Source organism: Bombus vancouverensis, chromosome 16 (assembly GCF_051014615.1).
Source record: "Bombus vancouverensis nearcticus chromosome 16, iyBomVanc1_principal, whole genome shotgun sequence".
Taxonomy (NCBI): Eukaryota; Metazoa; Arthropoda; class Insecta; order Hymenoptera; family Apidae; genus Bombus; species Bombus vancouverensis.
This window is the reverse complement of record NC_134926.1, coordinates 5015053-5027951: the sequence shown is the minus strand read 5'-3', so window position 1 is coordinate 5027951 and position 12899 is coordinate 5015053. Positions and strand designations below refer to the sequence as shown.

General features: G+C 31.9%; 2 protein-coding genes across 11 annotated transcripts; one reads left to right on the top strand and one right to left on the bottom strand.

Annotated features, from left to right (window-relative positions):
* The first annotated feature begins 290 nt into the window (after positions 1-290).
* On the top strand, positions 291-4457 carry PIG-A (phosphatidylinositol glycan anchor biosynthesis class A). 8 transcript variants are annotated; one of them, XM_076625683.1, is made up of 8 exons: positions 1535-1757; positions 1873-2029; positions 2121-2300; positions 2373-2607; positions 2692-2989; positions 3065-3425; positions 3494-3592; positions 4295-4457. In XM_076625683.1, exons 1-7 carry the CDS (start codon positions 1630-1632, stop codon positions 3563-3565), a joined length of 1431 nt encoding a protein of 476 aa, XP_076481798.1. In that variant the 5' UTR covers positions 1535-1629; the 3' UTR covers positions 3566-3592; positions 4295-4457. The 8 variants fall into 8 exon arrangements, with proteins under 8 accessions (XP_076481801.1, XP_033185391.2, XP_076481800.1 ...); XM_076625686.1 differs by lacking the exons at positions 1535-1757; positions 4295-4457 and adding an exon at positions 291-500 and having other exon boundaries at positions 3494-3810; XM_033329500.2 differs by lacking the exons at positions 1535-1757; positions 4295-4457 and adding an exon at positions 291-504 and having other exon boundaries at positions 3494-3810.
* Positions 4023-12758, bottom strand: LOC117154465 (GIGYF family protein Gyf). Of its 3 annotated transcripts, none has more exons than XM_076625678.1 (16): positions 12226-12758; positions 11697-11741; positions 11378-11609; positions 10663-10833; positions 10371-10572; positions 10074-10287; positions 9001-9988; positions 8553-8903; positions 8164-8475; positions 7992-8084; positions 7486-7913; positions 7191-7392; positions 6907-7113; positions 6322-6724; positions 6014-6243; positions 4023-5930 (listed from the first exon to the last, which is right to left on the bottom strand). In XM_076625678.1, exons 2-16 carry the CDS (start codon positions 11726-11728, stop codon positions 5805-5807), a joined length of 4191 nt encoding a protein of 1396 aa, XP_076481793.1. In that variant the 5' UTR covers positions 11729-11741; positions 12226-12758; the 3' UTR covers positions 4023-5804. The 3 variants fall into 3 exon arrangements, with proteins under 3 accessions (XP_076481793.1, XP_033185371.1, XP_033185373.1); XM_033329480.2 differs by having other exon boundaries at positions 12505-12758; XM_033329482.2 differs by having other exon boundaries at positions 6913-7113; positions 12505-12758.
* Positions 12759-12899: the final 141 nt, after the last annotated feature.

Genomic DNA, 12899 nt, shown 5'->3' with positions numbered 1-12899 from the left:
GTAACAATTGCAACTATATCTATAAGATAGGCACGGTCATATTTGGTCATATGCATAAATTACGATAGCCTTTTCTTTACCAGTTTATTATTGGATAGTGGTAATCTAACTTTTATTCTATGTTTCAATAACAAAGTAGTAATACTTAAAAGAAATGAAAAGAAATTTATAATTAGATTATAATGTGCATGCAATATGCACACATTGCGTATAAATATAAATAATCATTATATATTACTATTATTTATTTATTTGTGAATAGAAGTGTAGGAACTGAGGGTATAAATCCAATATATACATACAATTATATATACATACATATTACGTATCACGTATATGTAAAGCAAAAAATAAATAAAAATAGAAGACAAAAAGGAAAAGTAAAAAAAAAGCAGTAATAGCTACATAATATATGCAACATAATGCTATAATTAAAACATAACTAAACTAAAACAATTAAAAATGCTATAATTAAAACATAATCTAAAAACATCTAAACAGTGCGTAAGTCTTAATATAAAGATTTCTTGAGATAATAAGTAGTGCTACAGAAAAAATCAATCTTATCCGTAAATGTATTGGCTAATATTTGATTAATTGAATTATTTAAACCATATTTAATTTTTACAGTAACATAATGAAATACGTAACTTTTTCTAGAAGCAACTATATTATTTTTATAGTATATATTATCGTTAAACTACGGATTTTTATGCAAATTCATATTTTTGAAAATATAATTAAAAAACAGAACTTCGATAGAAAAGTGTTGTACCTACTAAATATCACTACTATAGAAAGCATTATATATGGATATTTTACATATTTTTTCATGCTATGTGCGTTTTGTGTGACTTTGCACTTTCTAGTTTTCTATAAATGCGTAAAAATTCGCAGTTTAATTCTAATATTTGGTAGATGAAATAAATTCCTGTTTAAATTTCTATTTCTTTAATTCATAAAAATATAAAGATGCATAAAAATTCGTAGTCTATGATATACAGTGGTGTATGATTATATACATCTTGGAATAATATCATTTTAGAAATTCAATTTACGATATACTAGAAATTTTGGGAACTTAACATGTCCAAAGGAAATAATAAAGAAAAATAATATTTTTTCTTGTTGGATTTTCTACATCTTGCGGCATGCAATAGATTGAGAAAAAATTCAATTTTCTTGTCGACTGAATATCGATTTTCGAGATACAAAACCTCGAAACTCATTGATATTAGTGAAAAGTCGAACCACTTTTATTCAATTGAAATGTATTTATCTCCATTATTTGCTTTGTTCATAATGAGTTTGCAACGAATATGTTTATGCTAAGAGTATTTGAAGAACATGAATACGTTGACCTTCGCAATTAAAATTAGAATAATAAGAGATATCAATTCATCTTTACAGATGTACCATAGAAAATTCGAAAGAATTTTAATAACCTTATCTGACTTCTTACGTGTATAAAACACTCATTGAATTGAAATGTTTTATGCGGAAAGATAAAAACGATTATTTAGAAGTTAGTTTTACTTAGTATTTAACTATTTATTTATTTATTTAGTTATTTAACAAAGTTTTTAATATGATAAACTTGTCAACGAATATCTATTTGCACGTGAATCAATGTGCAGAGAGTTATCAAATACTTCAGATGTTCTCAATTATATTCAACGAATAGCACGTATTATTTTATTACATGAGACATGTTTCAATTTAATCGTCAATATGAACATCATAAAACATAAGATATGGTTTGTGATTATTATACTATTTAAAATATCTTAGAAGAAACGTCATTATCTGGTGTATAATAGCATAAAATAAATTTTATAAAAGGAAGTACTTAACATCTATTCTATTTTCCAGTATGGTGTCTGATTTTTTTTATCCTAATATGGGTGGTGTTGAGGAACATATCTTTAATTTGTCTCAATGTTTAATGGAGCTTGGACATAAAGTTGTAGTGCTTACTCATTCCTATGGCGATAGAATCGGAGTGCGTTATATGACAAATGGCCTAAAAGTAACGTACAGTATAAAGAATATTTGTAATTTGAAAGTATAAAGTCTATACAAAGAATGTTTATTAATGCTAAAAATATTTTATTTTTAAGGTATATTACATACCAGTAAAAGTATTCTACAATCAATGTGTTCTTCCAACAATGATTTGTTCTATCCCTCTCATTAGATATATCTTTCTAAGGGAAGAAATCCAAATAGTTCATGGCCATTCTGCATTCTCTGCTCTTGCTCACGAAGGGATGTTAATTGGCCGCTTGATGGGATTAAAAGTAAGTTGTTTGTTACTTAACGACAAAATATATGTTCATACAATACATTCTTCTTGTATGCTGGGATTTTAGACCATTTTCACAGATCATTCGCTTTTTGGTTTTGCGGATGCCTCTGCGATTTTAACAAATAAATTTTTAGAGATATCGTTAGCTGATTGCAACCATTGTATATGTGTATCACATACTGGGAAAGAGAATACAGTATTGAGGGCAAAGGTCTTAAAAGAGAAAGTTTCTGTTATCCCAAATGCAGTTGATACTACTTTATTTATGCCTGACATCAGTAAAAGAGATGATAATTTTAGTAAGTTCTTTTTTATTTTCATATTTATATTATGCCATAAAATTGATACATAATACTACTAACGTTATCTATTATTAATTGTAGTTACAATAGTCATAGTATCGCGACTAGTATATCGCAAAGGCGTCGATTTATTAGCTCGTATTATACCCGATCTTTGTAGTCGATACAAGAATGTGCAATTTCTAATTGCTGGAGATGGTCCCAAAAGATGGCTCATAGAAGAAGTACGAGAAAGAAACTTGTTACAACATAGGGTAACGTTGCTTGGAAGCTTAGAGCATTCTCAAATTAGACATGTATTGAATAAGGGTCATATATTCCTAAATACAAGTCTGACAGAAGCATATTGCATGGCAATTGTTGAAGCTGCATCATGCGGGTAAAACATTATCTTTCAATAACACTAAGACAGTTGTCACTGCTTATATTGATATAATATTTCCATTTATTATAGTTTACAAGTTGTTTCAACAAAAGTCGGTGGTATACCTGAAGTACTGCCACCTGATTTAATTTATTTAGTAGAACCCACAGTACCTGCTCTTATTAGTGGACTAGAATCTGCTATAGCAGATTATAAAGAAGGAAACACTAGATGTCCATTTGAAATGCATAGAAGGATAAGTTTATTTTATAACTGGTTTAATATTACTAAAAGGACTGAAATAGTTTACAATTTAGTAAAACAAGAAAATAAAAAGAATTTAGGTCAACAATTAGCAAGTTATGTTCAAAGTGGAGTATTAGCCTATTTACTTGTTGTATCATTGTGCTACATCATTTTACAAATTTTAGAAATCCTTGTACCGCAAAAGGTAAGTTAAAAGTTTGTAACAATTAACAATAATAACATAATAACAATAACAAATGTAATAATTTCTAGTACATTGATATTGCGAAAGATTATGCTGAAATTAACGTCACACAGCCTCGAGGAGACGAAAAAGAGGATTAATATTTTATTTCCAAGATGTACTATAAGGTGATATAAGCATTTTGATAGTATGTGTTTTATATACCAAATACATTCCTATCAGTACGATTTAAATATACTTTTTCGTGCAAGAGGTTCAACTATTCATAAAAATACTTCCTAACATTCTTTTGAGATAACATATTTTCATGTTGTATAAATATATATGTACAAAAACAGAAATACAGTGTCCAAAGTACAAATACAGTTGTTAAAAAAAAATTAAACTTATGTAAAATTATTTTATTATTTTCGTGTCAAACGTTGTTTTAATTATTATATGCTTTTACGTACATAATCTTTATGAATGATTGATGAATTTGCATAATATTATAATTTATAATCATACACACGCACATATACAGTGATTATTTACATATTAAAAATATATTGCACCAATTACTCCCTTTTTTACATCAGCTAAAATAATAGGGTCAAATTGAAAATATAATAATATTTATTTTATTATACGCTGTACGTTAGATACAATAATAATATTAATACAATATCTCAATTATCTGTTTTTTTCTATTTAATTATCCTTGTATTACTGTACATTTATCTATTTATACATAAATCTTTCATGTAAGGATCTATGATCTTCTAAAAATACTCTTCTCATATTGAAAGAAGACCAATGAGCCTTAATTAACAACCATCATAATATTAAGAGCGGTCAGATCTGTCGTAACATTTTCTGCTTGCTTACAGAGTATTCGTACCACTTTATGCAAAGATTAGTTCAATTATGAAAAACGAAAAAGAAGAAATCAATATTTTTTATACAGGTGCTAAAAGTTTTCTCCTTTAACTCCCTGCTAGAGGTGGGACAGTTCACATGTATACTTATAATTATAATTAAAACTTTACAAAAGATACTGGTTTCAGTTGTTGCATTAATTAAAATCTTACATAAAATTCCTTGTTAAATATTTATCATTAGATTGATCTCAATATTAATAAGAAGGCTATGCCGACGAGAGTGAGATCCACACGTAGGCACACGCAGTAATCAATCTGAAATTTCCTTATGTGCTATGTAAATTTTTCAAAATCGACAGTACACGTTCCTAACATTACATGAGCTTACTTTCATATTTTCTGGTGCAAAACAGGAAAATGGAAGATAGTTTATTTTCTTTATAAATCGTACAACATGCAAGTACTATTTTTATTCTTTGAAATATACCATTGTATTCAAAGTGTTAAGAAAGTACAAGAGCTTCTTTTTCTTTGCAATATTACTGCTTTGAAACATACAGTTTTCTTTTTAATAAGTCCTTTCGTTCATGGTTGCTTTATGTAAACAAAAGTTCGGAATAAGGAGTGATTGGCTCTACGTATAATATGCAATTCATTGTCCAAATTGTTCCTAATATTCAATCATTCAGTCAAAATATTATTAGTTCTTTATTCTTAAAAACGGTCATAAATTGATTAAAAAAAAGTCCTTCAATGTGTTAAACACAAGATTATTCTCTTAAAACATAATAAGCAAAACGTAATCCAAGGCGAAGTCGTATCGTTATCATGATGTTACGATAAAAAAAGAAATCCATAGGATTTATATTATCATACTTGGTGCATTCGATAATATTAATGTACTCCATCAATATCGTGCTTGATCGAAGTTCTTTTGATTACGATCACATATTAACAATTTATTTTTGCTTGCTGAACACCTTCATGAGCACATATTGCTTTCGACTGCGATGTTTCCGCGTGTACGAGTTATCGATCGGCATAATTTCTTTACTTACGGCGATGAAAGTGAAATATTACAAAATGTGTTAATGCAATATATGTATGTAGTATGTATACATACATATACATATATATAATACATATAATCATTCATTTATTTATATTTATATGCATACCATGTAAATAAGAGATGAGTTTGTCTTGTTTTAAGAAGTATCTTTCTTTGAGTAGTATGTACAATTGGGTTTTCTTTCGGAGTGTCTTTCAGTTCCGTTTAAAAAGGAAATAATGCCACGCTATAACGGTATCTAAGGCTCCCATTAATGTACGAGTAAAGGATACGAGAGATAAGATCCTTACACGCATAATCATAGAAAAATCTTATATACTTTTAACGAAGTACTCGTAACGGGTTCCTTAGAACTTATTTGGCATCTACAATAAATAAATAACAAACCATTTGTTGGGCCAAGCGTTGCACAATTTCCATAATACAGTTAAAGTTGTCAGAATTAATTCAAACACCTTCTCCATAATCGCGATCACCTACATTGATTCGATCAGGGGCTGCGGTTACGCTAAAGCCAAGAATTCTATTATCAACTTTGTACATTTTTCCCTTCTTTGGCTTCTTTGACTTTCCCTGAAAGATTATATTAAGCACTTAGGCGCTTGTAAAACATATCATCAATCATTACCAGTTTTTATTACATCTACTCAAGATACCTTTACTTCCTGAAATTCCGTGGGTGCATTAGGATTAACAGCAGGCGCTGGTTTGCACAAGTCATCCGCTTGTGCTTGAGGTCGTTGGGCCGATCGCCATTTACTACGTTTTTCTAAAAATTGCTTTGCGAATTCTGAACTTTGTTTGTTATCGCCAAGATAATCTCGAACATATTCTTTTACTTCGTATGCAGACTCAATGTCTCGCAAAAATCCAACAAACGTGGGGACTGTGTACACGCAAAATTTACTAATTAAACCATTTATAAACAGAACAAAAATACGTACGTGAAAGAGTCTCTACTTACTGTCTACAGACACCTGTAAACCACTTAGGGCTTTGTTGCACCATTGTGTGAAATCATCTGTCTTGGCAGTGTTTTGTTCAAATAATTTCTTAACCAATTCCTCTTCTCGTTTATTCTTACTCTTATTTGTTTTATTACTTTGTTGCTGTTGTTGATTGGCAGTAAGAGCTTTTACTGTAGTAGTCTGTTTAACAGATTGCTTTACGGCCGTAGGTTTAATTGGCGTAGGATCGTCCCAAAAACCACTGGTACCACTATTATTCGACCAAACTTGATTATTATTAGAGCTACTTGAATTGGCCCAATTCAAACACTGAGAAGCAGCACCCCATATTCCAGCGTTTTTCAGTACGTTCATTGATTCTTTCTGTCCTGCCTTCTCTTGGCGTTCCCTTTCTTGCTGCTAAAGTGTCAGCAATAACAATCAGTAAGATATGATTATCATTTAACAATTGTATTTCTTTTCTTCACTTTTATAGGAATGTAAAAAAGTTCATGAATTTAACAACAAAATCTCAAGACAAATGAAAAAATATATCAAAATTAATATACGATAGCATAAGACATGGAAAAAGTAATAAGTACCTTTACCTTGGCGATCCTTTCTTGCTCTTCCTGTTGAATCTGTGCGAGACTCTTTACTGGTACAGATTTTGTAGAAGCTGTAGCCTTCTCTGCCCATTTAAATTGCAATCTTTTAGAAGAGTCCATTACTGATGCTTCTTGAGCTGTTTCTATGGCTTTCTGTTGTGCTAATTGTTGCTGCATCATTTGTTGAAATCGTTGTTCTTCCTGAACAAACATTTATAGCTATTAGTATATAGTTTCTACAGGAATGATAATACTTTCTTAAAAATTTCGAAGTATACCGCTTTCTTTTCTCGTTCGAGTCTTTGAATTTCAGCAAGTGAAGCAGCAGGAGTAGCTGGAGCTGGTGCACGAGGCGCCTGTGCCCATGGCGCTTTACTTCGTTCTTGTAATCTACGGAGTGCATCCGCTTCCCGCCGTCTCTGTTCTGCTCGCCGAGCTTGTTCTTCAGCTTCAGCCTGCTTACGTGCCTCTGCCTCTTTTCTACGATAGAAAAAGTAGAGAAATAGGTTTTATTAACTCCTTTTTTTCAAATAATTAATATTTCACAAATACATAATTATTTGCAAAATATACCGCATTCTTTCCTCTTCTTGCTTTTTTTGTTCCTCTTCCAGCTTTTTCCTTTTTTCTTCTTCCTTCTTTTGCTTTTCTTCCTGCTTTCTAAGTTCCTCCTTTTTTTTCTTTTCTTCCTCTTGTTTTTTCCTTAAATTTTCTTCTTCCTGCTTTCGCTTCTCTTCTCGTTTTTTCTCTTCCTCCTTACGCTTTTTCTCTTCTTTTTTCTTTCTTTCTTCCTCTTGTTTACGCTTCTCTTCTTCTTTCCGTTTTTTTTCTTCTTCTTTTTTCTTTCTCTCTTCATCTTTTCGCTTCGCTTCTTCTGCCTGCTTGGCCTGTTCTTCCTTTTTTCTTTTCGCATTTTCTTCGTCAGCTTGTCGTTGTAATTCCTCTTGCTTTCGAAGTTCTTCTTTTTTCCTATCTTCTTGTAATCGAAGATTTTGTTCTTCCTATGACACAATAATAACTTTCAGTTTTTAATTATATTCTAAGCGATAAAGTAATCTAAATTTTGAAACTGTAATTACCAATATCTGCTGTTCAGTCTTTATTTCTTTAGTATGCAGATCCCATAATGATGTAGGTAACTGGCCTGGAGGTACTGCTGGTATCGGTCCAACCTGAACAGTATGTAATATATTGACTGTATTTATAAACCTATATCTTTCTGAATGGAAATTTATACAAAGTAATACATACTTGCGCTAACCAACTCTGTGCATTAAATTGTGGATTTATTTGTGGCGGGGGTTGTGGCCAGACGGTATCGATATGAGGTGTTTGTGGATGGCCATTTGCATTAACATTAAGTTGACGTAACAAAGATTTTATGGGATTGTCCTCTTGCGTTGCAGCTGACGTTGAATTTATGCTTGATTGTTGAAGTCCCGATATATTTTGCATACCACCCATCTGCTGTATAAGTTGTTGTATAGGATCGACTGTAGGTGGATGCGCTGTTGTACTTGAATGTGGATTTGACGTTAAATGAGTTTCTGGTTGCGTTTTAGCCTGAGGAACAAAAGATTACAGAAATTTAATATCACAATTTTTTATAATTATATATTCTAGATGAGATAAATTGGTACCTGTTGCATTTGAGTGAAAAGTTGCATAACTGGATTTGAAGCTTGTGACGGAAGATGAGGTACGAATGGATTTGTAGAGATTGGCATCTCTGGAATCTCTGAGTCATGAAAAACATATTGAAAAATCAATTGGTTTTGTTCTATAGGACTTAACGTTGCCCAATGCTCAGACTGAGAAAGTTTTGCTATAGCCGATGTCCGCATTTGTCTTAAAAGTAATTGTTGATTTTGTATCAATCGCATGTGTTGATACTGAAGTAGAAGAATTGGATCTTCTATACCAGATTTTGATAATGCAGTCATACCAGCTGGCACTGTGTTAGGAACAGATGGTATTACCTGATCCGTTAACTAAAAGAAACAAATGAAAAAAATCTTTTTCTATATGCATTTTCCTTAACACTAAAACATTTGTTATCTTCCAAAAGATTACAAAAAGATCTTGTACCTTTAAGGGAGGAATGGGAGGTCCAGGTATAAACGGTATTCTGCCACACATCTTCATTAAGTCTCCTAAAGTGCTATACCGTTCGTCACAAGTTCTTCTTACCATTAATCCTGCTGTGAAGTAACCAGCTTTACACCATTCTGCCATTTCACTGGCTAAGAATGGACCTTGAACTTCACCCTGTGGATCACGGTAAAACCATTTCTCCTGTCCATTTGTGGATGAAACTGTAGAAGATTGGTTACCAATAGAAGGCGGTATACTAGCAGTCTTCTCTCTATGATTTTCTTCATCTGCCATCAATTTTGCAACTAATGCGTCCGCTTCTTCCTTCATTCTGTCTAAATCATCTTCCGACTTATGCCTTACGTTATCCATTTCCGCGCTATGTACGACCCTTTGAGATTCCGTTTGCACCGGAACTTGTCTTTTCGCAGTAGTAGGAATCGGATCCAACTTTGTTTCCGTTTCAATATCTTCTTTTTTCTTTTCTTTAGTTGGAGATTTATTGGTTCCTGAATCGGACGATGGCATTTTTTCAGTCTTCGTATGCTCCGTACTTGTTGCTACTGTATTTCTTTTTTGTGAAGTTTCAGATGATGTTGACGTCAAAGTTTTAGTAACAGTATTATCCGTTAAAACTGTAATGGGCAGTTTCGTTGGAGAGCTGCTTCTCCTTTCTTTCTCGATGCATTCATTTTTATCATCGAGCGGATGTAAGGACTTTGGTCGTTCTTTACTAACTGAACTAATTCCACTATTGGAATTGCGACCCGCTGTTTGTCCCTGAGTTGAACTATAAGATAAAGGTTTGCTACTAGGTTTTTTAATATTAGTAGCGCTTCCTTCGGAAACACGCCGAGTCCTTGATTCTTGAGTACCACCTGCACTAATCACTCCATCTTCATCATCATCTGAATACATTCCACCGTGAAAAGCACCTGAAGCATCGAAACTTCCTCCACTTTCGCTAGGATTTTCAGTAGCCCTAGAATGAATTTCAATCATTAAACATGATTAAAATATATTTAATTTCCTAGTTATATTAGTGATAAAAACAATTAGAAAGTCACCATTCGGGAAGATTGTCATGATTATTATCATGATGATTTGAATCCCAAGAGCGCGTTGTACGAGGGGGCGGATGATGACTTGAATCATGTGTAACTCTATGACTACCACGATGTTCCCATCTACTACCACTACTTCGTCCTTCTTCTCCATCTCCTTCATTTCTTTCTAATCTATCTCTATCCATACTCCCACTTTCGCGCCAACTACTCCTACCTAAAATACAAATTGATTATTACATAAGCAATATTCTTTACTTAATTATACATATGCAGAACTGAAGATACACGTTTATATACCCCATTTCCGCCAACCGTCATCGTCTTCTGTACCACCACGATGACGCCGCCAATTACTTTCCATAAGAGAACTACCACTAGCCCCACGACTTAATTCTTTTCTAGGACTAGTAGAACCATTCCATTCACCTGGATCTGAGGCTCCATTTCTTTCTGACCAACCACGTTCACTTTGCGACCTATCAAATGGGCGATTTCTTCCCTAGATATCAAAATATATTCACTGATCAATTAAAAGAATAATTCTTCTTTTACTGAAAATCTTTTCTATAGAATGAAACAAACTACATACTTGAAATGGTTGACTGTCAATTCGTGATCCATCTCCTGAATCATCGAAACCAACACCACGGGAATAATGAGAAGAATACAAGCTACCTCTTCCACTTCTTCCACGTCCTCCACGATCTACACTTCCACCTCTTCCTCGACCGCCATTAGTTATTCCTCCGTTCCACATCCGCTAAAAAGATTGTATGATAATGCAATGAATATATTTTTAATTTACCAAATAATTTAATATTTAATATTAATATCTAAGAAATGTATATACTATATATATGTCAATAAATGAGAGGTAACATTTTAATTTGTAATGGATACAAAATTGAAAGAAGATATAACATAGAATGATAATAAACTAGTAATGATTATGTAAAATATACAACAGGTAGGAGAGTGCTATGAAGAACTGGCACAAGGGCTCCAGTGTGTTATATTTTTAGATTCAAACTAACTTGAGGCAGTACACAATATAGGATGTATTAAGAATATATATAAATCGCTAAATACACAATATTAATTAGCATTCTAAACAATTAATGCATGTGCAATCATAATATTGCAAAGTATGATAGATTAACAATCATATATAAAAAAAAGTTATTTTCTTGATACATCTACTTATTATAACTAAATTACTTATCATAAATAAATATAAATATCCTTTAAATTTCAATATAAATATCAAATTTGTGAATGCAAGAAAAGAATACATGGTTAATTACCGTTTCATCTTCTGTCATTTGTATAAGAGCCAAAGGAAGTTGAGTTTTCTCAACATATAATGATGAGAAATTTGTCAATGGTTCAGGAGGTTTACAATTACGGTCAAACAGGATCAACATTTCTTCTCGCCCGTATCTATGTTCAGCTAATTGATAACGTGGAGTTGTTAAACTTGTAGTACCTCCACCACCACCGCTACTATTGCAAGTATCTCCAGACAAATTGCGCAACCTATATGTTCATCATAACAAGTAAAATGTATAAGCAAAGAAATACACTGAATTAATAATTGTATTATATATATAAAACATTACAAACCATTCTGGACCAAATTTCATAGAATCCGTCATGATGATCTATTTGCTGAAGACATAATATTTTATCATAGAATAGAGTTTTCGAAAGATTATTATCATGTTGGGAATTATATTTCTAAACTCACATGTAAATTAGTTAGAAAAATATAGTAGTAAAAATAATATGTATGATTAACAAATATTTAGCTTTTCTGTCTTAAGAAATGACACCAATAGAAAACACAATGATGTGGGAAAATATTACCTGTATCAAGCATGTCTTATGACAATAATCACAGATATTCAAGATAAACCTAATTGGTATAATTATAGCAAATTGTATCGACAATCGTTACCTGTTGCTCGACGAAAATCGCGCAACCACGATGATCAATAATAATTACAACGATATAAATTTAATGTTATCATGAAAGGCATAGAACTGAGATATATAAAAAGTATGAAGTAAAAGTGAGCGAAGGTAGGAGAGGACGGCAGACGATGGCAAAGTATTCATAAAAGTTGTGATTCTTTTGAAAATCAACCAATACCTAACAATGATTATTTTAAACAACAATGTAGAAGAAGGTGTAAATATCCTATGAACATTCCAGTTTAGTGAAAATAGTACGCATTTATTTACGATATGTTCTTAAACAGACTGATTTCCGTGAGCCCAGGTGGCAACATTAACCAAACTTTTTCCGCTCATGAATGTCATAAAAGTCCATAAGTGGCCAATCTATTTCGACTAAATATCATACTGGCAATCCCGATTATTCGTAGTGCAACGAATATGAAAAAGATCGTATGATGAACGCGAAAAATACCTCACTGATCTTCGAAATTACTGAGGGCAGCGATACAACACACCAATATGGCTGATAGTTTTTTTAGAATAAAGCGCATGCGGAGTTGCTGGTATACCTGATGTATTGAAAAGTTACTAGCGACATATGCTATTTTTTTAATCACTATCAGCTGAAGATATTTTTTTGATATGTATGTATCTTTATGATCTTAGAATTAACTTTCTAACTAATCGGTACGTTAGAAGCAAAGGAATTTTTTGTATTCGTTAATGTTTCCTTCTTATTGTCGTTTATTTTTGATAAATTAAATTTTAACGACCTCATTTTGAGATTTAAATTTCCAAAATTCAATGTCATCAAATACTGAAGTGTTATAGATATTTATGTTATAATATACGTATACAATAAAAAGA